The following is a 25,307-nucleotide window of genomic DNA, read 5'->3' as shown; positions in this document are numbered from 1 at the left end:
TCTCTTTGTATATGAATGTTTATATGAATTTAAGTTTCGTGATGATTGATGTAGGTGTTTATTATGATTCAATCAAATTATATGCTAGTGAAAAGACCACAAGCATCACAAAACTATTAGGTTTTTGCATCGCAAAAATAAGTGTATAGGAAGGAGAATGTTGGAATTCTTCCACGCTGTTCTAACCGAAGTGTTCATATTTTGCGAATATGAAAAGTACATTTGCAGATAGGAAAGGTAGTTCCTGGTTGTTATTTATGATGATTGTTTTCTGTTCTTATGTTAGGCTGAAATGTAATATAATATAACAATTGGTGACTAATGGTACAGATATTTTTCTTTTATAAAAATGTTTTCAGCTATTGTGTCCATAAATGTATGCTTGAAAGAACATTTATGCCCCAATGAGTGTCAATCTCGGTCATCTGCCGAGATCATGTCATTATAGATGGATCATTCAATCTCGCCATTTGATTCACTTTCTCTAGCCAGTAATTTAATCTGTCTTTGCAAAATATACTGTTCTTTTTTATTTGGGGGGGTATTTATAGTGTTTTATCGATATACTAGAAACACTATAAATATTATAAATCTTTTGTTCTAATACAAGTGATTTTATTATATCATGTCTCTTTCCTTGTCATTGTTCATAAATTATTATAATATTTATATTTTTAAGCTTATAGTTAGTTTGGTTAAGGTTAAGAGTTTATTTAGATATTTTCAAGTAGGTTTTACAATGTATTTTTTGTGATGACCAAAATACTATAACATGTTAAAATATTGTATTAGACCAAAACAATATATTAGGAGAAAATTTATTTTAGGGATAATTTAGATACTTTTTAAATTAATGATACTATTTAAAAAAAAAGAGTATACTATTTAGAGCCTCATTCTTACTATTTTATAATTTTTAAAAAATAAAAAAAATAATATTTTACTATTCATAATCATTCTAATTCTATTTTTTACTTTCATCTTTTTCTACTACTTTTTTCCTCCCCATAGGCTCTACTTATGCATGTTATTATTACCGGTCTTCTATCTTCTCTACTAATATAACTGATCTATAATATGATGTTTTCTGGACTATTATTATACAATGCTCGTAATCTTAAAAACATTAAATCATTAAAACAAGTATCAAAAACTATTTCTTTTCTTTGGTCTTCCGTTCATCCCATTTCATTTCTTTTTTCTGTCATTTTACATCATCTCCGAAGATTAAAAGGAGGAGAAGAAAAAGTAATCTTTTTTATTAAAATTATAAGTAAGGAATGAAATTTAATTTTATTAAAATTAAATTATAATATTTATTTACAAAGGGATAACTAAAAAATATTTAAAGTTGTTAATATGATATTGTAAATAATAATAATAATAATAATAATAATAATAATAATAATAATAATAATAATAAATAGTAATCTTCGAAAAAAAGTAAAATGGAGAAATATTCAAAATGTGAGTAATTTTTTTAGGGAATCGCTTTAATTGTTTTATAAAAGTTATTCGAGTTAATAAGGGGGTCTGTCTATATGTGACATTAATAACGTAAAGGGGTATTTATGATATTATAAGCCATGAAACTTTTTTGCCTAAATCTCCTCCCTTTATTTCACCTTCGCCTCCAACTCCCCCTCCCTCTCTCGCTTTTTCTACGGTTTCCGCTCCTCGGACCAATCGTTAGGGTTTTCCGTATCACGCGATCGTCGTGTCCATGGCGGACGTCATCGACATGCCCACCGAAGCACTGGATCGTCGCCGTGATCTACAGCCGGAGCGGAGGGAAAGCGCCGGCGGCGGATCTTCCTCACCGCCGCCGCCGCCTCCGAAGAGGAAGGACAGGGACTCGAGTGAAAGGAGGGACGACTGGCCCTCTAGCCGGACGGTGGATCAGCACGACTCTAGGAATCGGTCGCCGCCGCCTCCCCCACCTCCGTTGCTTGGGCAACCGAGGGACGACAGGGATCGGGATTATCGCAGGCGGAGTAGCCCGAGCTCGCCGTCGTACCGTGACCGCCGGCACTCGCCTCCTCGCCGGTCCCCTCCTCCTGGACCCTTTAAGCGAGCTAGGAGGGATGATGGTGGATATGACCGGCGCCGAGGGGGTTATAATGATAGAAGGTGAGCAAGAAATCGTGCGGTCCTTTAATATGTGTACGAGCTCCGTTGGTGGGATTACACTCCTTGAAGTTGCTATTTATCTGCTGATAATTGCAGGCATGGCTATGATTACGGTGGTGGGTACGATCGAGATGGCTCAGGAAGCAGAGGTGGGTACGGCTATGAGAGGCCTCACGGTCGCTACATGAATCGCCAAGCAGGTAAATGTGAATGCAGCATTTCTTGCTGGCCACTTATTGACTTGAATTAACCAGAAAATTGGTCAAATATTGAGATAAAACGGAAAAAAATTGTTATTGTAAGCTCTTCCATTTACAGAGTTGTTAGTCACCAATATCAAACGCATCTGAACTGAATGAGAAAAAGTTATCCATGCAATTGGAAGTGTGATGTAGATCCCCCACCCACTACATCTGGCAACAAATGCTTAAGTAGACAAGCAAGAATCTTAGTGATCAATTTGTAGCAAATATTATCATTAATGGATCTAAATACTGAATATTTTAGAGTTTCTCAACCTTGGGCTCCATGACAATATAAGTTCAAGTAAATTGTGTTGTTAAGATGGATTTATCAAAAAATCATTTGACAGCACTATGCAGAATCCCATGCAGTGGAATGATAGGTCCTCTAGAATCAACACTCAGTCTATTAGGATCCAGGGATTTCCGAGGAGCCATAGGCCACATAGCCTCTTTTACCTCCTGTATGGACATGGCTTTACCTATTGCTGATGGTTTGGAGACCAAAGGAAGTTAATATATAGAATGTTCGTAAAATCCCGAGTACCAGCATAAGTTCCCATACTAGTTTGAAAAGCAGTTTCTATCTAAGCCTGTTAACTATCAACTAATGTCTCTCCACTATTTACAGTTTCAGTTAGCTGATAGTGTATTCCTACTATCAGGTTGCTAAATCAAGCAAAAGCCTGCTTAATTGACACCTATTACAACAAATTACTCAAAACTCAAAACTGATTCTTAATTGACTTAAAAAGAATGAAAATTGAATTAAATTTAGTGACCCACTCAAACTTACATCTCACCTGATGCCAAGTACATAGGCGAAGTCAAGCTGAATCATTGTATCAAATAGTAAAAAAACCCCTTTTTTAGACTCAACTGAGGCTAGCAATTGAGTAAGTTTGACCTCTGTAGCTATCCACCCCTGACTTTGCTTCTATTGTTAACAGTCAAATTTTCGTGATGATTTTTCTCTGAATATGGTGATGAGGTTCCACTGTTGAGTTTCTTGTGCAGTGATTGTCCTACAGATTTGTTTTGGTACTATGATCAAAATGAAACCTGGTGCAGATTTCCCTTTTCATTAGAATTACCTGTGTCAGTTTTTTCTAGAAGTTACCAATATATTCAAATGCCAGGTAAATGAGAAGGGTGAAATGATATTAAACTCGGGGAGGATTCATATAAAGATGCATTCGCTTTTGCAATATTTGCTAATTTGACACTACATGATGCAGAAATGTGGTGATGTGGTTGGCTAATAAGAATAATATAATTTTCAGATTATATATCCATGGCAGCAAGTAGTTGCATCAAAAAATGACAAACTACAAGAAATATAGAGTAATAAATCTTCATTCTTTGAAATGCTTGGTTTGTTTGAGCTTTATTCTCGGGGATCAAGTTTGATTAGGATCCTTCCATATAAGTAACCATTTATACAAATTGATACATCATTTGTGAATATATATTTAAGCTTTGAATGGCCTCATTATTGTAGGATTCTTATTCTCATGTTAAACAATTGTTTGTTGTAGAATACCAATTCTGGAGTTCTTATGCTTTTCTTGTTTATAATCTTTAGATTGGCCTAATTCTGGATACAGTGGTTATGGTGATGGTCCCGAGGGTATCCCAAGGTTTGTACTTTGCTATGTGTTCTAATGAAAATATGGCTCATGTTGATTTGTTATGGTCTCTTTTACCAATTTAATAAGGTCTTTCCTTGCCATTTTTTCTCTATAAGTGTCTCTCTTTTTGATATTTTTTAGAGAGATTTTCTAATTAGTTTTCTTATGGCATAGACACATTCTCTTTGACCTGCAATTATCATATATCATGGGACTCTTCCAAACTAGAATTTTAGCAAACTTAGATAATTGTGGAGTAATTCTTGTATGGGTATCAAGTATGCTGATATCTGACTTTCGTTCCCTTAGTTCCTTGAATATATTTTGCTAAAAGCTGATAAGAAGTTAAGAAACTTGCTGATGAATGATGCTGCCTCGGCATAGTAACTTATATAGTGCAGAATGTTGATTGGTTTAATAAAAAACAACATTCTTGGTTCTTTGTGGTCTAGTTGTTTAAGTTGTAAGCTAGAAACTCTCTCTAATCGTGTGCTGTGATCGGTAGATATAGGTGTTGTATAGTCATTAATATTGTAGTGCATGAAACTCAAATTCTCAGCATATTTTTGCTCTTTAAACTTGTTGTCCTACAATAACAGTTCAAGACTTTCTGTTTGGCTGTTGGGTAGTTTTAAGTTAAATTATGCAATTAAGTGCCACATATTTTACCTTTTGGCCCTTCTGTTTGCCCTGTAATATCCTTTATAGTTTTGTCTAGTATGGAACCTTTACCAAAGTTTGTAAGTTGACATTGAGATTGATAAGGAGGATAAACAAGATTGGTTGGACTGAACCAGGGAGGGCAATCATCAGAATAATTTATAATTCAGAGAAGTTGAATATGATCAAATCAGGGTATAGCCTACACCAGACTGAAGTGGCCATAATTGTCCAGTCTGCGCCCAGGTTGGCTGTTGGACCAGTAAATACTTGATTTCTATAATATTAAAAATATGGCTATCAGTTTAGTACAGTCAGGGAGGAGCATGTATTTGTAATCCTCATGGTTTTGGTTGTAACAACTGAAAAAAAGATTTTATGTGCATAGAGTCATCTGTTTCTATATATCTTTTTGTGCGTGGTGTATGCTTCTGTTCCATTTGTTGATGAATTATACTTTAAATCTTATTAGTAGTTTGTATCATGTGTTTCTCAGGACTGTTTTCATCTGTAGTTGATTTTTGCACCTGCTGAATCTTCATAATTACTAAATGCCAACTGCAAGTATACATGCATCTCTTAGTGGAAGCATGAATCCTTTTTCTCTGGACTTCTTTTGGTTTTCAAGGCATTATATATGATGCAACTATGCAAATCTAGACAAATAGCAAAAACTCACTAGATATTTGATTTTTTAATTGTTTAATAACCTTATTCAGTTATTTTTGCAGGGGAGGTTTGATGTCATACAAGCAGTTCATCCAAGAACTTGAAGATGATATTTCACCTGCTGAAGCTGAGCGAAGGTACATATTTCAGATGAAAGTAGTTATCAACATAAAGAGTTTGATTTCAATAAGCATTTGTTGGTTATGTCGCCAAGCTTGTGTCTTTTGGCTGCTAAATGATCAGAGTGATTTTATGAATCTGCTAGCTGTTTAGCACTATGGATAGTATGAGCTATCAAGCAAAGTTCTGATCATGCAGGTATGAAGAATACAGATCAGAATACATTTCAACTCAGAAGCGAGCTTATTTTGAAGCTCATAAAGAAGAGCAATGGTACATGATGCCTACAATTTTCCAAATATTATTGTGTATCCATTTGATGTAATGTGATATATTTGAAACATTTTATACATTGCCTCATGTTTTTAACCCTGTTGTTGTAGGCTGAAAGACAAATATCATCCAACTAACTTGGTGGCAGTCATTGAAAGGTGAGTTTCCTGCAACCACATGGACATGTATGTAGCTATTGATATTGTATTTTGAGTATGACATTCAGTCTTTTGCTTGGATGATCCCTTCATTCCAATTTTCTAATGCTTAAGTCAGATAAAGGTTTTACGTTGGTCTTTTTTTCATATGGTCATGCTAGCTTGGCTTCAATGCGTTTGTGCATTGTCCTGTACAATGTAATGTCAACACTTCTGTTGCTATCGATGCCTATTGCGTGACATTGTAGGAGGAAAGAACAGGCCAGGACTGTTGCAAAGGAATTCTTGCTTGATTTGCAGAGTGGTACACTTGACCTGTAAGAGTTTCGTCTCAGTTCCCCTTCTCATGCTTTCTGAAGGATTATTATGCCTTGACTTAGTTTTCTCTCATGCTTATATCATCAGTGGCCCAGGATTAACACCTTCCTTGGCTAGCAAATCTGGGAATGATAGCGAACCAAATTCTGAAGACGAGGCAGATCCTCATGGTGAAAGGAGAAGGCATGGTAGAGGAAATGCAAAAGGACATGACCTGCTTTCCGCGGCTCCAAAGTCTCACCCAGTTAGTTCTGAACCTCGGCGAATTCAAGTTGACATTGAACAAGCGCAGGCCTTGGTTCATAAGCTTGACATGGAGAAGGGTATCCAGGACAATGTCCTGTCCTATAGTGGTCATGATAAGTTGGATGCAGAGAAGTCTCATGGAGGATCCATGGGGCCAATTGTAATTATACGTGGTCCAACCACTGTCAAGGGTCTTGAAGGTGTTGAATTGTTGGATACTTTGATCACTTACCTATGGCGTGTACATGGCTTGGATTACTACGGCATGTCTGAGACGTCTGAGGCAAAGGGTCTTCGGCATGTTAGAGCTGACAACAAGACACATGATGGAACCAATGCTAGTGGATCTAACTGGGAGAAGAAACTTGATATATTCTGGCAAGCGAGGTTGGAAGGCCAGGATCCCTTGGAAACATTGACAGCCAAAGATAAGATTGATGCTGCAGCTACTGAGGCTCTAGATCCTTTAGTGAGGAAAATACGAGATGAAAAATATGGTTGGAAGTATGGATGTGGAGCTAAGGGCTGCACAAAGCTTTTCCATGCTCCTGAGTTTGTTCATAAGCATCTCAGACTTAAACACCCGGACCTTGTGATGGAGCTTACCTCAAAGGTCCGAGAGGAGCTGTATTTTCAAAATTACATGAAGTAAGCATTCAACTCATCTTGTGACTGAAAATTAAGGACTATGTTGAGAGAATCACTAAGTCAAAGTTGTTTTTATTCTTAATGCAGTGATCGCAATGCACCTGGTGGGACTCCCGTCATGCAGCAATCTGCACCAGTAGGACTTCTATCTTTGTTGTTAAGCATACTGTTTTTCGTGCATGATTATGTTGATGTGCTATTCTTTAGTTTCATGTGTTTTTTATGTGTATTATAAACACAATACTTTTAGTGCTCTGTAGTGGTCTGTTTTAAGGTTTTAGGAGTTTGGATTAAAGAAAAAGGATGAGAAAGAGGTTTCACCTATAGAGAAATTAAAGAACACCAAAGACAAAGAAGTCTCAACTCACAATAATATTTTAGAAAACAAACAGGATGAGTATAATAAAAAATAATGATAGAAGAATGAAATGGAACAATATCATTAAAAGGCATAATGATTCGTTGCATGTGTTACTAATATATCAAAAACATAGCTTTACTTTGTCAAGTATCTAATCCATCATCTATTGTTCTTAGTTTTTGTATAATTGAACATTTAGAATTTTAGTCTTTAGATTTTTGTATAATGTGAGATTAGCCATTTTTAAAAGTTAGAAAAATGTTCAATCTTTGAACATTAGTATTTAAGAATTTATTTTTTTTCCAAATTTCTATGATTTAATAAATTCAAATTTTATGGTTTTTCTGAATTTTTAGATATTGTAAATTCCAACTATTGACATTTTAACTTTTTGAATGATATGTTTTTCAGCTGTGTTTGGTTGATTTAATTATTGATTAGACATCGTGAAACACTACATCTTATTTTACTTTTTTTAGAAATTTAATTAATTGTTTCCTTCAGAATCCAATTTTCCTGTGAATAACAGATGCTTTGAATTACTAATGGTATATGTATCAGATTATAGCGAATGTAATACATCTAGGATATTTTTTTGGTTACATGTAGGGTTTGAACTTTGAAGGTATTATATTTTTAATAATTATTAAAGTTATAGGATACTATTAATTATTTAGTATATATACTTTCATGAAGACTACTTAGAGAACTTTTAATTGCTTAATATTGACTGTATTAAACATTAGATTATGATTAATGAAAGTAACACTATAATTGGACATGATACTTATTATCATCAGTTATATCTCGTCATGATGTGTCATATGTGATACTTGTAGAATATTTCTCTGATGTGTCTCAGATAGTTTTTAAAGTATTTTTATTTTAAAAATTAATTAATAAAAATATATAATACTTCTAATTATTTCTAAGGTACAGTTTGGATATTTTTAGTTAATATTGTTTGTAAACATTAAATTATAGTAACTTTGTGTTTCATAACGTTTTATGGTTTTGTCTCTATTCTTGAAGTAGTATGTTACTGAAAATGAACTCTCATCTTTGAAGCACCAACACGTGCTTTTGATGGATGTATCTGTGTTTGACATGTGTTGGACACAGATACGTCATCAACACAGCTGAACATGTGTTTGACACGTTCTAGTTGTGTCTTTTTTATTTATTTTCATTTTTATTTGTGGGACACAACACCACTCTCGCTTTGCTTTCACGCACTTCGTTGCGTGGCCCTCATGTGCGGTGCTGCACTTGCGTGACCCTTACGTGAGGGCCATTCACTTCGGACTCTGTTGAATTTATAAAATTTAAGTATTATTATTTGATGTACTCAACCTTTATTTTGGATACTTATATTTAGATGATTTTAATTGTTTCAATCTGTGTGATGATATTTATTTGTTTACATTGTCGAGTTTATAAAATTTGAGTATAAATACTATAAAACTCATGTTAATCGAATATATATATATGTATATATATATATATATGTGTGTGTGTGTGTATATATGTGTATATATATGTATATATATGTGTATATATATGTGTATATATATGTATATATATATATGTGTATATATATGTATATATATATATGTATATATGTATATACATCTTGCAAAATGTAAGTGATGAAGGCGGTTTATGATCCTTCTCTTTACCAGCCAAACTAGCCAATGCATTTTACAAATGAATATTTGATATTATTATATAAATATTTTATATTGTCATATTATATGTTGTATATTGTATGGTTTGCCATATCAAATTGGTACTCATATTTGTATTTGTGCTCTACAAAATCTTTCAATTGTTATTATAAGCTTGAAATTGTAGAGGCACATTAGAAACTAAGGATTGTAGACAAAGTGTGGTTAAGACTTTTTTTTATGAGCTGTAACTTTAGGAAAACCAACAGGAGGATTGAAGGTAATATGGGTGCAAAGTTCCAGAAAAAAAACAGTAATTTTACATATCTTGGATCCATTATTATTAGGAAGGGAGATTGATGAAGATATTGTTAATGAGGTTAATGCATTACCTCACAGATCAAAACAAAATTCTTAATAGACTGCTATAAAGCTAGCTGCGCTTTATGGATTATGATATTAGGTATTTGATAACATACATAGTGATAGAAATAGTTGGTCAATCAGACGTAGCATAATGTAGGTGAGTGGAAATGATAGAATAAGAAATATCTATTGTAGTGAACAATTAGGGATAAGTTTCAACTGATGAAAAAGTAAAAGGAAAGTTGTTTTAAGTTGTATGGATATTATCTGAAGGAGACCTATTTGCCAATCAGTTGAGGTGATTCAGTTAGGATTATTTTTGCAAGGAGAACTTGAGGACTTTTTGATGACTCTGTGTTTCACTAGTGATATAGCCTTGTAAAAAGTAATATCCATGTGGCCAACCTCAAATCATTATCTCATGGTTCATCAATGTTGCATTGTACATTTGAAGCTGATTATTTGATATTTGATCAGATGATAATAATTATATACTTTTGTGATATTTAATTTTTCTTCTTTTAAATGTTTCCAATTGTGTTTTCATTTGGTAATTCTATAGCATGTTCTATGTTAATTTTGCGTGATATCTCATATAATATGTTGATAATTATGTCATTTCTTTAGTTTTTTAACCTTGTTATAACATTATATGTTTTGCTAGTGTTAGTTTTATACTTTTTTTATTTATTTGGAAAGCTTCCCCTCTTTTATTTCTTTACACCAATCCACTTTAGTAGCTGCAGGGATCCAATGTTGTAATGACATTCATATTTAAGAAGGGTGCCCGGACCCCACAAGTGATAATTATTCAATCCTATGTGGACAGATCCGATATCATTTCAGGTCTTGGTGATTAACTTAGAAATATTAGAGTTGAATATTAATCATAAAATCACAATAGGAAGGAGTCTGCATTGGATCCTTATAAAGGACCAACTTATTTGTGAACTGTGAAATTGGAAAAGCTTCAATTTTCTTTACATTTCATCTCCCTCCATAGCCACCCCCCAGCCACCTCCCCCTGCTCCGAGCCACACAATTTTGGTGGGTCAGTGATTTATGACACAATGATCAGCTGTTCCCACTTTGTGGCTGCCAATGCTTTATGATTCCAGTTGCAGTTGGTCTCTTCTTGTTTGTCCCCTTCTCTTTCTTTGATGGTGATGTAGCTGTTCCTCCTGCTCCTCTTCACATGGATTCACGATTTCTGACCACTCCTTTAGTGGATCGGGTGATCCCCATAGATCCAAACTGTCATAGTGTCCAGGATAGGCGATATGAACTGTCGATAGGCTGTTTCAGGACTGGGATAGTCTGAAACTATGATTTGTTCTTTGGGTTGCATATGCTTAATTTTGTTTACAGTTATTATAGGGCTGTATAATTTTTTGTATGGCTCTTGCAATTCTTTTGTTTGGTCTGTACAAGAGAATGCTTAAATGTCTTGAAATAAAAATGTGTACAACAGGCTTGGTAACTACTTGTAGAAATAAAAAATAGATAAATAAAAAGAATGCTTAAAAATGTGTGATAGTCCTTAAGAGCTTCAATGGGAGATGATATATATCCAATGTGTTGTGGAAAAGATGAAATTTTACTACACGGGGAAGGCCAGGGACATGAAATGTTTGACATTAATTTGATTCTGTTTCATTTTTTATTCGGCCAATTTTAACTCCAACTTCTAATTTTTTTCCTTTCTCGCCAAATTACAGCCTCAATGATGTGACAGGATTCTTATATGCTTATTTCTTAGATTGTGTTGTGCAACAATATTTTGCTACTTATTTATATTTGTAGAAATGTTGCATGCTTATATATGCATGTTGACTTTCAAATCTGTGATCGTGTGATTGCATTTATTATCTTATTTATTACACTTTGCACTTATATGCAGAAGGTGAAATCCCAAAGGCGGGGGCCACCATTAGGTAATCGCCTGAGAGATGAACGTGGCTACAGGAGAGAGTCTGACCGGAATGATAGAGATGATAACAGGCATGATAAGACTGACAATTCACCTCGTGATGCCAATGATGGCTTAGAAGGGGACGATAATGAGAAGCCTCTTCATGAAGCTTATGGTGGACAAGGCTTGCATGGTGCTTTTCCTTCAGATGTGCCTCCTCCTCCAGTATTAATGCCCGTTCCTGGTGCTGGGTCAGTCGGTTGTTCCCATAGTCCTATTTGAACTATTTTCTCTGTTTGATATTTGTGTAACTATACATTTTTTTTTATAGACCACTAGGACCTTTTGTCCCTGCCCCACCGGACGTTGCAATGCGCATGCTGAGGGAGACCGGTGGACCATCATCATATGAAGCTACTGCTGGTTCTCGTGGTAGAACAGGAAGGCTTGGTCCGCAAGTGAGTGGTCCTGCACCAATTCTTTCTATGCCTCCGGCATTTCGACATGATCCTCGTCGCATAAGAAGGTCAGTGCCATTGTTCTGCTCACCTGCAAAAATGTTTTATGTTTTTTCTTGATTTAACTCCTTATGGGGAAAAGTTTTTTGTCTACATTTAGTTTTTGCTGAATTTTTGCACTTATTATCAGGGTTCATGTGTCACAGTTACCAAGACTTTGTTCGTTAACATAATACTTTGTTCGTTAGCTCTTATACTTGTGAATGCATATTTAGCTGATCTTTGTTTCTTTACAGTTACCAAGATCTCGATGCTCCAGAGGACGAAGTGACTGTTATAGACTACAGGAGTTTATAGGCTCCTAATTTCCTCCTCATCCTTTGGAATGATATTTAGTCTGTGACCCAAGATGGAACAGGAAGGCACACCTGCTGTCCACCAGCAGATGACTTCATCGTCAAATAGCTACTCACAGTTTTGCAATATAGTCGAAACTCGATAAGATCAATTTCTAATGTTTTACTTGTGAGAAGGGATGATGTTAATAGAAACATTTTGGACGATTTATGTAACTGTATGCCTAACTGCGATGCAAGACGCACGTACAGCATTCTGTCTGCATTTGCAAACTTAGCTTCGTTGGATCAAATCATAACCAAATGTGCCGTGTAGACTTTGGATGTCAAGTTTGTTGTAGTTTTGGGTTTTTGTCTTTGTCAAGTCCTTGCGCGAGCCAGTACGTACGTATCTTGAAGGTGAATCGTAAAGGTTTGATATATGTGCTCTTGTCCTCTATAAAGTCGCTGAAAATTCGGCTTAGATTACATTAATTCCAGGAGATTGCCATGTAACGTCATGTATTGGTGCTTTTGACACTTGGGACTCGAGTTTCTTCAACATGGAAGTGCCTGAAGGTGAAATAAAACTATCATTTTTTTTCTCTGCATGACATACGATTAGGTAAATACTGTCAGTGAGACAGAGTTATTTGTTATTACATTTCTTATTCAATCATCAGCTCTAATACAAGTATGTTGCCTCAATAATATAGAAATAGATCATTATATTATCTAAGGCCATAGTCTTGACTGCTAAATATAAAAAGAAATTTTTTATAGTCGATAAATGTTGCACCATCATAGCATGGTTATTAGCTCAGTAGTTGAATCAAAGATTTAAATCTCAATTTGATAATCGATCAGGGCAGAAAAGATGCATATTGTTTGATATAGGAATGTATATACTTCACTGACCATTATTTGATTTGAAATCAATGATATTATTCCTAGTTCCTAAGTGGTACTCAGCAAATGAAGTATGAATTGAGGATAATTCCAGAGCACAATTGAATGACATGGTTTTCCTATGAGGCAGTTGCCTCCTTTTAAGACACAGTAAAGACACACACAAAAAAAAAAAACAACTCTCAGACTTGCACTATAACCCCTTATATGATGAACACATGTAGAAGGTATTTGCAAATCAAGATATGTACCCTAGCTTACGGTCAACTTGCTCAACTTGATAGTGTTTAATCTTTAAACCAACAACACATTGCAGAGATGAAAGCCCAGTAGCAGAAATTCCAACAACAGAAATTAGCTCTTTGCTGCTCTGATAGTTTCATTCCTCATGCAGCTAACAGAAACATGAGTATGCAAGATGATTCTTCTTGGAAACATAAGTTGAGATGAAATTGGACGAAGCAATAGGAGAGGAGCTGGGAACTTGCGACGGGACAAGTATTTGGGTCCGACCCGAAGCTATTCGCTTGCCAGCTACGTTTCCATAGAATAGGCCAGCAATGGCAGGCACAAAGACATCACTTTTGGAGCAGATTTGGAAGTCGAGAGCTCTCTGTAGTTCTGCACCTCCTGACTGGAGAAAGTGAGCTTTCTTTTCTGCAGGTACTAAATCATCCTGCAACAGATTTAGTTCTAATAAGTGAACTTCAAATTGGTGGCAGAATATACATTTATGCTTCTTGGCGAGCAAAACAGAATTGGACATGTTTGGCTGATGAGTTCTGCTACCATGTATGTATGAGATGCATGATAAGAATACATGCAAAACAAATTTTTACCTACCAAAATAATTAGTTGTAAATGTCAACTATGATGCAATGAGAGTTATATGGAAATCTCAAAAGCACACAAATCTTAGAAAAAATGTATTAGCTAAATGCTCATGGAGAAACAAAATTAATTTCAGAATTATTTAGCAAAATTCTGGTGCAGTCAAACTTATGTATCAACCATAAGTTTGGTGCTGATGACAATTTTTTATTGTAAACAAAGGTTTCTGCAACTAGCACGACTCACCTTAGTATAAGTTTTTGGAAACATCTCCTTCAAAGGGTTCAGGCTTTCATGCCACCAAGTCTGGGTTAGGTAAATTGTGTGATCTGAATTGAACCCAACCTTTTTCAGAAAGTCTCTGATTTCCACGGGAGTGTAACAAGGTTTTTTTCCATTGCCTTTTTCTTTGCAGCCCTTTTTCTCCAGCACATCAACCCTAAGATCAACTGCAATAAACTGGCTTCCTGAATTGCGACTCAGAATTTTCAGTCTCTCAATCATCCTGTCAGACACTTCCAAAATTTCCTGCTTCATTTCAAGACTTCCAAACATCGCTAAGCATGCAGTTGAATCCAAGTCAGTATTAGGTTTTCCCTTTGCCTTTAAATTGATTGAAGGGAAGAAACTCACAAGTCTCAGGTAACTTTTTGTTTGGAAGATTGGTTCGATATTGTTTATAATAAAGTCCTTAGCTACCCTATTGGGGACCCTGACAACAGCTGGATTTTCAGCAGTTACTTCAGAAGGAAGCTCTTTGACAACCTTTACAACACCAATCAAGCTTGTAGTGAATTTATCAGCATCATACATATCCTCAAAATTCCTGCAGGCATCTGAAATGTTTTAGTTGCAGAAGATATATGTAAAGCTACAAAAGAACAGTAACAAGAGGGAAAGCAACATCTCAAGTATCTCATATATTTGGAGAAATAGAAAGAAGCTCTGATGATACTCACCATCTGATCAATGTTAACTATACATTTCCATCATTACAAGAATATGCATAACTACTTTTGTTGTTTATGTTGGTGTCCACATAGAAGAAGAACAAGAAACACCATAATCATGATACTAACATTCTGATTCATGATCACAGATACAGTCACAAGGATGACTGGCTATTTGATTCTAAAAGAAAAATGAGGATGAGGACCAGCTGTTCTGTTAAGAGTTAAGGAGTTAAGATTCAACAATGATGGCAGACTATGATCAAAATCAGAAGTTTACCTTTTCTGACCAAGCTCACTTCCTCTGATGTCAGGAAGAAGTAGAGTGGCACCTAAATACCTTGCAATGACCACCGCATCTGTGACCTGAATGATGAAATTGATTAAAGGTTAATGAAACTAAATATTTGCTCGTGTATGCTGATTTAGTTTCACCTACTTTTTGGAGTTTGGACAAAGAAAAAGAGGAACAAATAACTAAACCATCAACATTAACATAGGATGAATTTAAGGTAACAGAGTTTAAAAAAAAAAAAAAAAGTAAAAAGGGAGCATTGTTCCATGGTAAACGATTAGGGTTAAGTCTTGTTCTAGTTCAAGCATATGAAGTTTTGGGTGAAACTAGAAATTATTACAAGCTGAATAATACATAAAAATAAAGGAAGTTGGCTAACAAACTTCAATCTGAATATTTATCTGGAAGAATGCCATCAGAGCAACAGCTTGACATTAAAATGAAGTTGTCAGTCATAATTACAATTCATAGCTAAATCAACCAAAAGACCTACACAATAAAGGTTATCATACCTGTGAGACATGGTGCTCAGGACCACCTGTTAAGGAGAATGTAATGAAACCTTTTGACTGCTCTGTCTCTTCTAAAGATGCAAATCCACAGGGAAATGATAACCGAAATAGGAAGATCCACAATCAATAAAGAGGACTGGAGTTCCATTTGGCATAGCTTTATAATAGAATCTCAATACATTCTATTACTTACTTGGAACTGGTTTTGCCCAACAAGGTTTAAGCTCTAGGCTGCTCTCCTTAGAAACTTGGGTAGCAGACTTGTCTTTTGACTTTAGAGCATCAAATTGTACTACTGATGTTTCTTGAAGACTCACCTAAAGACGTACAACAAAAGAATAAGAAAGAAAGAGAGTTGTAAAAACAGAAAGAAATACTTTATAAAAATAGAAAGAAAGATTTACAACAAATTAGTACAACACATACCTATAGAGCATAAAACAAATTGCTGACTATAAAATAGGGGAAACACAATTTCATCATGTTCAGGATTCAAAAGTGATTTTCATGTTTGAGGGCATTATTACGTTCATTGTTTGCAGCCAGTTCAACACAATGGGCCACACTAATATCAGATGTATGGATCATATAAACAAGCATTTCCTTTAAACTGTAATATGAGCTGCTGCATTTGGAAGGCAATGAAATACACATACTTTTCTCCCTAACCATCAATTTAGTGTTGCCTAAATCATATCAAAGCTAGTCCAATCATATCCAGATGCTTATCTACCATGAATAACAGGGAATCTAGTCTATGGAATGATGATATCAGGAAAAAGTTGAGTTTTGGAGTATATAGAGGTAAAAACAAAAGAGAAATGAGCAAGGCAGATTGGTCATGTCCAATGATGGACGAGAAGACATGTCTCTGATATATAATAAACATAAAGTTCTATGAATCAGACAATATGATATTAAAATATTCACCACCACTAGTTTGGTGGACAATGAACATTTGTCTAGGCATGCATTAAGCTTTGTTGCACATACTCCATGACCAGGATAGGAACTATGATTTACATTTTTCTTTAGCCAGTAAGTAGGTCAGAACTAAGTTGACAGATTTTAAAACAAAAAAGGATGTAAATATCTAAATCTGCCATCCATGCATGCCAACAAACACGTGAATCAGATCAAGGGAAAAGAAGAAGAAGAAGAAGAAAACACCAAAATAAACTGATTAGCATACAAAGAAAGTCAATCCAATTGTCTATTTTAATGCACATTCATGCATGCCATTAAACATTGTAAAGTATGGTTTCATCTTGTTCAGAAACCAATATGCACTCAAACAATCAGTATGTCGAATGTCTGCTCAACATAACGGCTGAATGCTATCATGAGATGCAAGGATCAGCAAGGGCATGCATGTCCTATAGACAGCAGTGCTACACCCTGAAAAAATGGAAGTTTAATGGGATCCAAACACATTTCTCACCAACATACAATTTCGCATTGACTAAATTACTTCGAAGTCAGTGCAGCGCAACAAATAGGCAATAAAGGAATTTGTCCATGCCATGATGATGTCAATTAAAGTTAAATATTGAATTCTGTAGAGGATATAATGAAAGAGAAACAACCATGATGGCTTCATCAGGTTCAATGAGGATCAAGAAGGCATATTTACTCAAAATCAAATTCTGATAACAGTAAATTAGTTCGATCAGCATATTTATTGCCAGCCAAGTTGGAATCACAGCCGTCAAAGTGTTTGTTTCAGTACACACGAAGACATGCCTATAACAGAGAGACATGTTCACTGTCCTGAATAACCAGTCAGCATCGATACAAAAACCTACGACTTTGTACACAAGATATTGATGATCCAGTAAGTAAGAGAGAGAGAGAGAGAGAGAGAGAGAGAGAGAGAGAGAGAGAGAGAGAGAGAGAGAGTTGCATTGATTACCTTGACGGAATCGAAGTGGTCTCTTTTGATCATGTTGCCGAGCATGGCGAACATTGCAATGGTTAGGAATCCGGCGACCAACTGCCTGGGATCCACCGCCATTGGGCTCCCAGAACCCGCAGAAACAGAAAGCGAGATGGGGGGCAAACCGGAGGCTACTGCAACAGATGGTAATTTGAGATCCGCGAAGCAATGCGATCAATATAAGGAGAGGAAGCAACAGAGAGAGAGAGAGAGAGAGAGAGAGAGAGAGAGTCTCGTCGGTTCTGCTCAGATCCGGCCAAGGGCGGACGGGTCGAGCATAAAAAAGGAGGAGAAGAAGCTCGAATGACCGGGCGAAGGGAGTCGGCGAGAGAGAGGAGTTTTGGGAGCTCGTCCTGCCGACACTCGAGCAGTTAAAAGAGAGAGAGAGAGAGAGAGAGAGAGAGAGAGAGAGAGAGAAAGCGAGCGAGCTTGGAAGCCACCGCGTAGTGTATTTGTCGCTTTGTTTCACTAAATTAAAATTTAATTTTCATAAAATAAAATTAAAATTCACTAATTTCTTTGTATTTGTCGAAATTTAAAATATGATTTATAAAAAATAAAAATTGATTATTAATTGAAACTCCTGATGGAAAGGGGACTGCTTAAGTTGCATTTGCCTAATTTGGGAGAGATGTGAGGAGGGGTTGGGTTTCCCTTTGATTCCATGGCCAAAGGTGGGAAGGTTTGCTTGCGAGGGGGTGACTCGAAAGTGGGACCCGTTGGTGGGGAAACACATCGATCCGAAGCACGAGCTGTGCACGTGAGAATCGCCCTCTGCGGATCACGTTCTATCTAATCTTTAGTGGGGTAATGCCTATGGTATTCCATCCTATTTTTATTGCTGCTGCTTCTCTTCTACCTCCAGCTTGTCTTCGAGTTCTTCCATTCAGGCTTTCTTTAGCTTCAAAAGAATTGAAATCAGACAAATATATGCAAACAATATATCTGACTGATAGCTATGGTACACCAGATGTATGAAAGTTGTGCCTTGAGGAGGACATAAGTGATGCAATGATGCAGACATTCCTCCGGCTTCCTGTTGGGCCACTCAATATAATCAGTGTTTCTTCTTGGAACTTTCTCCCACAACCCCAATTAGTCATACGAGCTTTATATTCTCATGGAACATGTGATCCACCGACTCTAGGCCTAATGATTACACACCAACATAAGACAGAACATCTAGTGCTTCACAATGGTCCATTGGTATTATTGGATCTCCATATCTACATCGTGAACTATCAGTCGTATCATCTAATGTCACTCGAGGAACAGGAGTTCAGCTAAATGTTCTTAGCTGGGTGTTTTGGTGATGACAATGCTCTTTTTTTCCTTGTCTTGTTGTCTTCTCTTCTTGTACTGTTTTTTGTTATGGTGTTTTTTGTTATTTCTGTGGCATTTGCTATCTCAAGGGATCACAATCAAGATCGAACAGATGAGAGACAGTGAAGGCTTTATTGTCATGTGGGCTGCTACTTTGTTCTTCCATAATTTCCTGTTCATTCTCTACTGTTTCAATCCTAACAAATTTGTGACTGTAGGGAGCAATTGGTGATAGCCTCATTGAAGCAATTTGTGGTTCCACACCCAGAAACGCATAGATAAATCCTTGATGTGCAGTGCAGTGTATTATCATGTCATTATCTAATCGGTACATTGTCTTAGTAAGTTGGTTGCAATGTCACTTGTGTTCTTATCAGAGCAGCAAGAACCTGCCATGAAAATGGTGTAACAGGGGTCGCGGTGGCGCTCAGCTTCCTGCATCCTCGTGACTCTTAGTTGCCAGCGACTCTTTTATCTCTTTATAAAACAAGAACAAATGGATTTCACATGCGCATTTTGATATTCTGTGTCTGTAGATGCGCATTGTGATACGATCATATCTTGAGGCAATTGGGATCCGGCATGTAGATCCCTCAGTAGGTCAAATATGTCGATATCTTGTGGTGAAGCACAAGAACTTTCATGAAACAAGAACATAGCAAAACATACTTCAGCGGAGTTGCATTCTACAAGCATAAAAAGTAAGACCATTTTGGTATGTCGATCGACCTAAGACTATGGCTTAGGATGACGCTTGGGGAGTGGAGGAGGATGAGTAGCCACTAGACTGTAATCCGCGTTGTAGATGTGGCCTTCCTCTTCCTCATCTCCGTGCTTTGGTTCCTTCATCCTCTGAATCACCTGCACCAAACGGAGGAGTTATTATCTCTAATCAGTAGTTTTTGGAGGAGAGTAATTGACTAACCTCGGTGTTTGCTGCTGAGAGACCTGACTCCTTCAGTAGCTTCCTGCCTGGACTCTGCTCTTCAGAGGCAGACATATCTACCGGTGCCTCGCGAGGGAGATGAAGAGCCAACACGAGGACACAGGAAACCATCGCACAGAGCTGCTTGTTCATGGTGGTGTGTCTTAGTTCAGCAAGCTCTCTCAGGGTAATATAACATATGAAGGGAAAAAGAAGATATGGCATCAATAATTGAAGCGGCAGGAAGAGAACATGAACATGGTGGTTGCCATGCCTTGGACACTGTTGTATCCAGGAAGGGAGGCAGCAAAAGCGGCACCAAACTGACCTTTACGACTTCCTTCTGTAACATTCCTTGACCTCTTTCTCATATTTTCTCTCTGCTGGTGGAAAAGTTGATGGGCAGGACAGAGGAGAGGATAACATACGCCCATCTCCACATCGACTACAGAACAGTATCTTCCTGTGCAGCGTGAACAAGGGTTACTCCATCGCAACTTGAACTCATGAGGTTAAATTATACAAGTAGGAAAATAGCATGTCTTTCCTTTCACCTGGACTGCTCATTTGAGAGACAAAACTTGCCCGCAGTATAGCTACACTAGGATTAGCCGTGTAGTGTGGTTTGTGTGTGTGTGTAGGTGGTGAAGTTGATGCGTCTCTCTCCATTTGAATTTGCTGGCAGGTGCCATTATTAACGTGAGTGCTGTAGAAACGAACAAGAATGGTCACGGAGGATGCTCAGCCATGCTTGTCTTTAGCCATGCACTTGAGGGAAGCCTTTGCCAATGGTCAAAGCCTGCTTATTTTTAAGCAGAGTGGTCTAAAGAACCATTTGCTTTTTCTCAGGGAAGAGTGTTCTAAAAAAAGTGTGGCCTGTCTACTCCTTTACAGTTCATTTGATGCTCACACACTCCATTTCTTCGTTCACGTTTGCTGGGCATGCGGTTCTAAGGTATGATGACTGTTCATATTGGCTGCCATTCTTCTTTGCATTTCTGGCTTCCACTCGTCTCGGATGCCTCTCTCTTCCCATGTTTGTAGGCTGACCACCTTAATCCGCTCAGTAAAGCAGTAAAAACTAGGTTCTGGAAAGGTGACAGTGCTCGTCCTTAACGCTGCTCTCCACCCGCTGATATCTCTCTCTTTCCTCTCCTTTTTCTTGGGATAGCAGAACGAAAGCAAGTCAGATTAGAAGGGAAGCTCGAAGCTTAGTTCTGGTTTGCAACATGCAGTCAAAAGTCTGGCTGGTCCTTTCTTGATGCAGAAGTTTTAATCGGTGATTAATCTGTTGCGCCCTGAGCGTTTGTTCCTGTTGCCTTAAACAGGCGGGCCATGGTTCCATCATTTCATGGAGAGAGAGAGAGAGAGAGAGAGAGAGAGCGCGCGTGGTTTGAATGTTAGTTCTGGGATCTGAGAGCTCCCTTGGCTACAGTCTCTGGATTCTTGATCAAAGGAGTGAAGAAGAAAGAGAAAGAAGAAGAAGAAGAAGAAGAAGAAGAAGAAGACATTGAAAGGGATGCTTCACTCACCTCCATAGCCCCACAAAAGCCTGAAGAAGCCACCCTACCCTAATGAGTTGCAGAGATATTGGCTTGGGGGGGAAGGGAGGGGGGTAGTGGCTGCTGTCTCACGTGCTCGCTGTCGTTCTTTCGGTGCCCACTTTAGCCTGTCAAAAGGAAACAAATATTTGTCACAGAAGCTATAATGGTTTTCTGAGCGTTGCATCATTTCAGTCAGAATGGCAATTACTTCAAACACCAACTCCATGACACCCCTGTAGAACATTATTAGTTTAGATGGTATGTGACTCTGTCGTAGTATCAAGTTAGTTAGTTAGTATTCTTGTCTGATGAAACCAAAGAATTGCTAATGTAGTAAGCTGATGCTTTTGCTTTTTAGAGATCGGGAAAGCTGCTGGCCTGTGCAAATCAAGGTTGGATCATCTTTCTACTAACTACTTCATGCAAATAAAGGATAAATTTTCCATCTAAAATGATCACTGCAAATCAAGCATTCAAGATTAAAATTTCACGGCAACATTAAAAAGGAGAAACAGAAGAATGTTAGAATAATTAATGTACAATATTCAACATTCTTTGACTCGCAAGATTTAATAGCTGAAGAAGGAGAAGAAAGACGAAAGATTTCTCGTCTGATGAGCTTTCTTCACTTGTTATGCAATCTGTTCGAGCCGGTGGGCACAACTCGCTTGTCGTCCTCGACCACGCTATCCTTCTTCTCCGACCGGGCGTGATATCCGCAGCTTCCAATCTTCTCCGACTTGCACCCGCTGAGGCCGACCGTGACGACGCCAACCGATGACTCCGATGATGATCTCTTCTCCTCTTCCCAGTGGTATCTTTGCTTCCCGCTGACTCGTCGAGCGAAACCATGCAAGCCGACACCCGCGACGACTAGAATTAGGCATGCAACGAAGGATGCGTGAGCTCGTCTCCTCCTCATGGCCTACTGGAATACCTTCGGTAGCAGATGCTTCACGAACTCCTGCAGCAGTTGGAGGAGATGAGGGAATCTGAGCCAAAGGGGAGTGAAAGACGGCACAATAACTAGATTTCCTCCGATGAGTCGTGTTGTGATACGTCGACATCCCTCGATCGGTGACTCCACCAAACCGCATTAATGGTTCTTCAATTCTCTTGCAGGCGACCAACGTAACAGAGACACAGAACGAGAGTGTAGCATTTACTTATTGCTTTGAGGAAAACATGGAAGAGGTTAATAGCCTTCAATCCATAACTCTTTCTCTATCTCTTGTCGCAAATTTCTAATTAACTAAAATATATTATATATTTAATTATATTTTTAATTAAAAAAATTCAATTATAGTAAAACATTTTAGAATATAAATTTGAGACTAAATACTAGTTATCGAGATTATAGATCTATTCTCAATATCTATTCGTCCTTAATCCATTTTAGCAATATATTCCCGGTCTCTCTTTTCGCTTAGCTAATCAATATAAATATATATATATATATATATATATATATAATTTATCATCTGTTTAAGCTTTCGAGTTGAATTAGTTTATAACATTATACATGCTAATGCAGAGTTATTTTTGTCATGGATTGCAAAATCTATGGCTAGATTGACAATCAAGGTTCTTATCTGTTACCACCTTAAAAGGTATTTAAAATCTTTGTCTTGTATTGCTAATGGTTGATGATCTAGTGATATATATTGGGTTTGATCTACACTCTAATAAATTTAAGATTCAGAACAAACTAAAATATTGAGTTACAAGGTCAATTTTTGAATTTAATTATATCAAATATAATATATCTTAGTTCTAAAATAAAGATAAATATTTATAAGATAGCTCGAAAAAGAAAAACCATTTTAGCTACCAAAGGTATAAGCTACATGGAAGACTGCTATGATCCAATCCATGGAGGACGAGTAAGAGTGAAGTGATGTGATATATTACTGTCTAAAATACACGCAACTGGCTTTATTCATCGTTCCAAGGAACACAAGGCCATACATATTATGAACATGGGCATCATCATGGTCACAGAACAAGTGCTTCTAGCTCGCATTGCACTCAGGAGGCAGTCCCTGTGGAAACCTCTTCGGATCAGTGCAGTAGTTATAGATCATGTAGTTCTTCTGAACCCACTTCAACCTGTTCATGGCATTCGAGTCCAGCTCCTGCCACATCCACGAGTTGCTGCCCATGGCGCAGGAGGAGGCCCCGGAGTTCCAGACACAACCATTGGCGGTGTAGTTCCTGTAGGACGCGGTGAATGGCGCCTTGGACCAGTCCGTCTTCACCAGCCCACCTCTGGTGGCCCAGTCGTCGGCGTCCCACAGGCTCGCGTAGGCCCTCATCGCTTGGCTCTTCGGGTACGGCACGCCGGCGGACTCTCTGTTCCTGAACTCTCTTATGGGTGTTCCGTCCACAGAGAAGCTGAAGCGTTGGAAGCAACAGAAACGTCATAGAAGATGAAGAGACGACGCAAGAAACTAAAGAAACGTTCTTGTCGGTGCAGCTTCACTCACACAATATGCCTAGGATTCCATAGGACAGAGTAGGTGTGGAAGTCCATGGTGGGATCGAACCAGAGGTAGAACTGCTGCTCTCTGTCCCCCTTCCCCTGGGTATACAAATTGGTGTGGACAACGTAAGGGTCTCCACTGAGGTTCCCCAGGAACTCAAAGTCGATCTCGTCGTGTGTGTTTCCTTGCGAAGATAACTGCAACACGAGGCTAAGGATTCAGTGCGTGGAAATATAGAATTGAACTCAAGTACAAGTTCAGGTTCTTGACATACGTAAAAGGTGGCCACCGTTCCGGCGGAGTCGCCGGGGACGAGCTTGAGCTGCATATCGAACTTGCCGTAGAGGTATTGATTCCTGGACTGGAATCCAGAGCCAGAATACTTGTCGAGGGAGAGCATGAGGAGCTGCCCGTCGTCGAGGATCTTGGCGCGGCCATCACCCCAAGTGATGTCTACGTCCTGATAGAAGTTACCAGCTAAAGCGATACTAGATAAACAGAGCGCCAAGAAGAAGCAAGCCGCAGTAGAAGCTCGAGAGGAGGCCATGGCTAAAGAGATCAGGCGATCGAGTACAATTCTTGGAGAAAGTTGGCTGCCTTGTCCCTATATGTAGGGAGGAGAAAACGAGGGACAAGGAAGATTCCCTGTGGGCCGGGGTTGTTCGTGACTAGATTGAGATGTCGTCTCCAGGAGTCAGCACGCCATGGAAACTTGCTTTCGTTTGACTTCAGGAGAAAGGAGAAGGGTGGTGTCGAGTGCACCGACGGCCAACACCACAAACACCATGGGATAGTTTTCGATCACCAACCCCGACCCACTATTGGGTTGTGGTCGGTGATGTGTCGTCTCCTGCGCCTCAAAAGGGATTTCGATGATGATGGTGATCATGATGATATCAAGCAATGAGAAGGAAAGTGGATTACGTCTCCATCTGCAGCTTAGTGCAGAAGCAACTATGCGGTCAAGGATAGCAACGGGCGGATCCATTCCATTGTTATCGGATGTAGATTGGTGTTGTCAGTGCATGTAAAGTACGAAACTTCCATTCAGCATTATGTGTATCTTTCGGTGTACGTGTCCAGTAGAATACATTGCTTACTGAAGCTTACACTCCGGAGGCAAGGCAGCCCCTCAGGGAACCTCTGGAGATCAGCACAGTAGTCGTATACCATATACTTCCTCTGCACCCATCTCAATCTCCAGAGTCATCCACACCCGCTGCTTGCTTGAAAAAATGAAAATGCTTTGATTTTTCTTAACAGAATAAAGAGATATTTCCTTATATAGTTGGGAAAATCTTATCTTCTATCGTGCCCCCGCAAAATGATACTCCTGATAAAGATATAAATCTTCGGTCACTGGCCGAAGACAAGTGCGAACGCATTTCTCACTGATACCATGAAG

At 38.0% G+C, this 25,307-nt stretch overlaps 3 protein-coding genes and 1 long non-coding RNA gene across 5 annotated transcripts; 1 reads left to right on the top strand and 3 right to left on the bottom strand.

Annotated features, from left to right (window-relative positions):
* Positions 1-1,606: 1,606 nt before the first annotated feature.
* Positions 1,607-12,545, top strand: LOC135651639 (serrate RNA effector molecule-like). The gene is made up of 12 exons (XM_065171879.1): positions 1,607-2,130; positions 2,227-2,330; positions 3,958-4,012; positions 5,395-5,469; positions 5,651-5,725; positions 5,836-5,883; positions 6,132-6,200; positions 6,289-7,095; positions 7,183-7,231; positions 11,390-11,652; positions 11,733-11,927; positions 12,156-12,545. Exons 1-12 carry the CDS (start codon positions 1,724-1,726, stop codon positions 12,214-12,216), a joined length of 2,208 nt encoding a protein of 735 aa, XP_065027951.1. The 5' UTR covers positions 1,607-1,723; the 3' UTR covers positions 12,217-12,545.
* A 625-nt stretch (positions 12,546-13,170) lies between these two features.
* LOC135651641 (protein MANNAN SYNTHESIS-RELATED 1-like) lies at positions 13,171-18,015 on the bottom strand. Of its 2 annotated transcripts, none has more exons than XM_065171882.1 (6): positions 17,604-18,015; positions 15,885-16,008; positions 15,692-15,759; positions 15,165-15,250; positions 14,181-14,760; positions 13,171-13,779 (listed from the first exon to the last, which is right to left on the bottom strand). In XM_065171882.1, the coding sequence occupies exons 1-6, from the start codon at positions 17,703-17,705 to the stop codon at positions 13,498-13,500; spliced, it is 1,242 nt and encodes a 413-aa protein (XP_065027954.1). In that variant the 5' UTR covers positions 17,706-18,015; the 3' UTR covers positions 13,171-13,497. The 2 variants fall into 2 exon arrangements, with proteins under 2 accessions (XP_065027954.1, XP_065027953.1); XM_065171881.1 differs by having other exon boundaries at positions 15,692-15,762; positions 17,604-18,014.
* A 1,545-nt stretch (positions 18,016-19,560) lies between these two features.
* On the bottom strand, positions 19,561-20,484 carry LOC135650814 (uncharacterized). Its single transcript, XR_010501635.1, has 2 exons — positions 19,876-20,484; positions 19,561-19,811 (listed from the first exon to the last, which is right to left on the bottom strand). It is a non-coding gene; the product is annotated as an uncharacterized LOC135650814 (long non-coding RNA).
* Positions 20,485-23,303: 2,819 nt separating this feature from the next.
* On the bottom strand, positions 23,304-24,489 carry LOC135651966 (xyloglucan endotransglucosylase protein 7-like). The gene is made up of 3 exons (XM_065172658.1): positions 24,177-24,489; positions 23,906-24,099; positions 23,304-23,813 (listed from the first exon to the last, which is right to left on the bottom strand). Exons 1-3 carry the CDS (start codon positions 24,447-24,449, stop codon positions 23,432-23,434), a joined length of 849 nt encoding a protein of 282 aa, XP_065028730.1. The 5' UTR covers positions 24,450-24,489; the 3' UTR covers positions 23,304-23,431.
* Positions 24,490-25,307: the final 818 nt, after the last annotated feature.

Source organism: Musa acuminata, chromosome BXJ3-10, assembly GCF_036884655.1.
Source record: "Musa acuminata AAA Group cultivar baxijiao chromosome BXJ3-10, Cavendish_Baxijiao_AAA, whole genome shotgun sequence".
In the NCBI taxonomy this organism is placed as follows: domain Eukaryota; kingdom Viridiplantae; phylum Streptophyta; class Magnoliopsida; order Zingiberales; family Musaceae; genus Musa; species Musa acuminata.
This window is presented reverse-complemented; position numbering and strand designations above follow the sequence as displayed.

What these genes read in the sequence shown, in the direction of transcription:
- LOC135651966 (XM_065172658.1), bottom strand. Translation starts at nt 24,449, where the DNA reads ATGGCCTCCTCTCGAGCTTCTACTGCGGCTTGCTTCTTCTTGGCGCTC. An exon ending in GAACGGTGGCCACCTTTTAC is followed by an intron (nt 24,100 to 24,176) that starts GTATGTCAAGAA and finishes CTCGTGTTGCAG; the next exon opens with TTATCTTCGCAAGGAAACAC. An exon ending in TGGAATCCTAGGCATATTGT is followed by an intron (nt 23,814 to 23,905) that starts GTGAGTGAAGCT and finishes CCAACGCTTCAG; the next exon opens with CTTCTCTGTGGACGGAACAC.
- LOC135651639 (XM_065171879.1), top strand. Translation starts at nt 1,724, where the DNA reads ATGGCGGACGTCATCGACATGCCCACCGAAGCACTGGATCGTCGCCGT. An exon ending in GGTCCCGAGGGTATCCCAAG is followed by an intron (nt 4,013 to 5,394) that starts GTTTGTACTTTG and finishes TTATTTTTGCAG; the next exon opens with GGGAGGTTTGATGTCATACA. An exon ending in CCTGCTGAAGCTGAGCGAAG is followed by an intron (nt 5,470 to 5,650) that starts GTACATATTTCA and finishes CTGATCATGCAG; the next exon opens with GTATGAAGAATACAGATCAG.
- LOC135651641 (XM_065171881.1), bottom strand. Translation starts at nt 17,705, where the DNA reads ATGGCGGTGGATCCCAGGCAGTTGGTCGCCGGATTCCTAACCATTGCA. An exon ending in TTGGGCAAAACCAGTTCCAA is followed by an intron (nt 15,763 to 15,884) that starts GTAAGTAATAGA and finishes TTGCATCTTTAG; the next exon opens with AAGAGACAGAGCAGTCAAAA. An exon ending in TTCCAAAAACTTATACTAAG is followed by an intron (nt 13,780 to 14,180) that starts GTGAGTCGTGCT and finishes AATCTGTTGCAG; the next exon opens with GATGATTTAGTACCTGCAGA.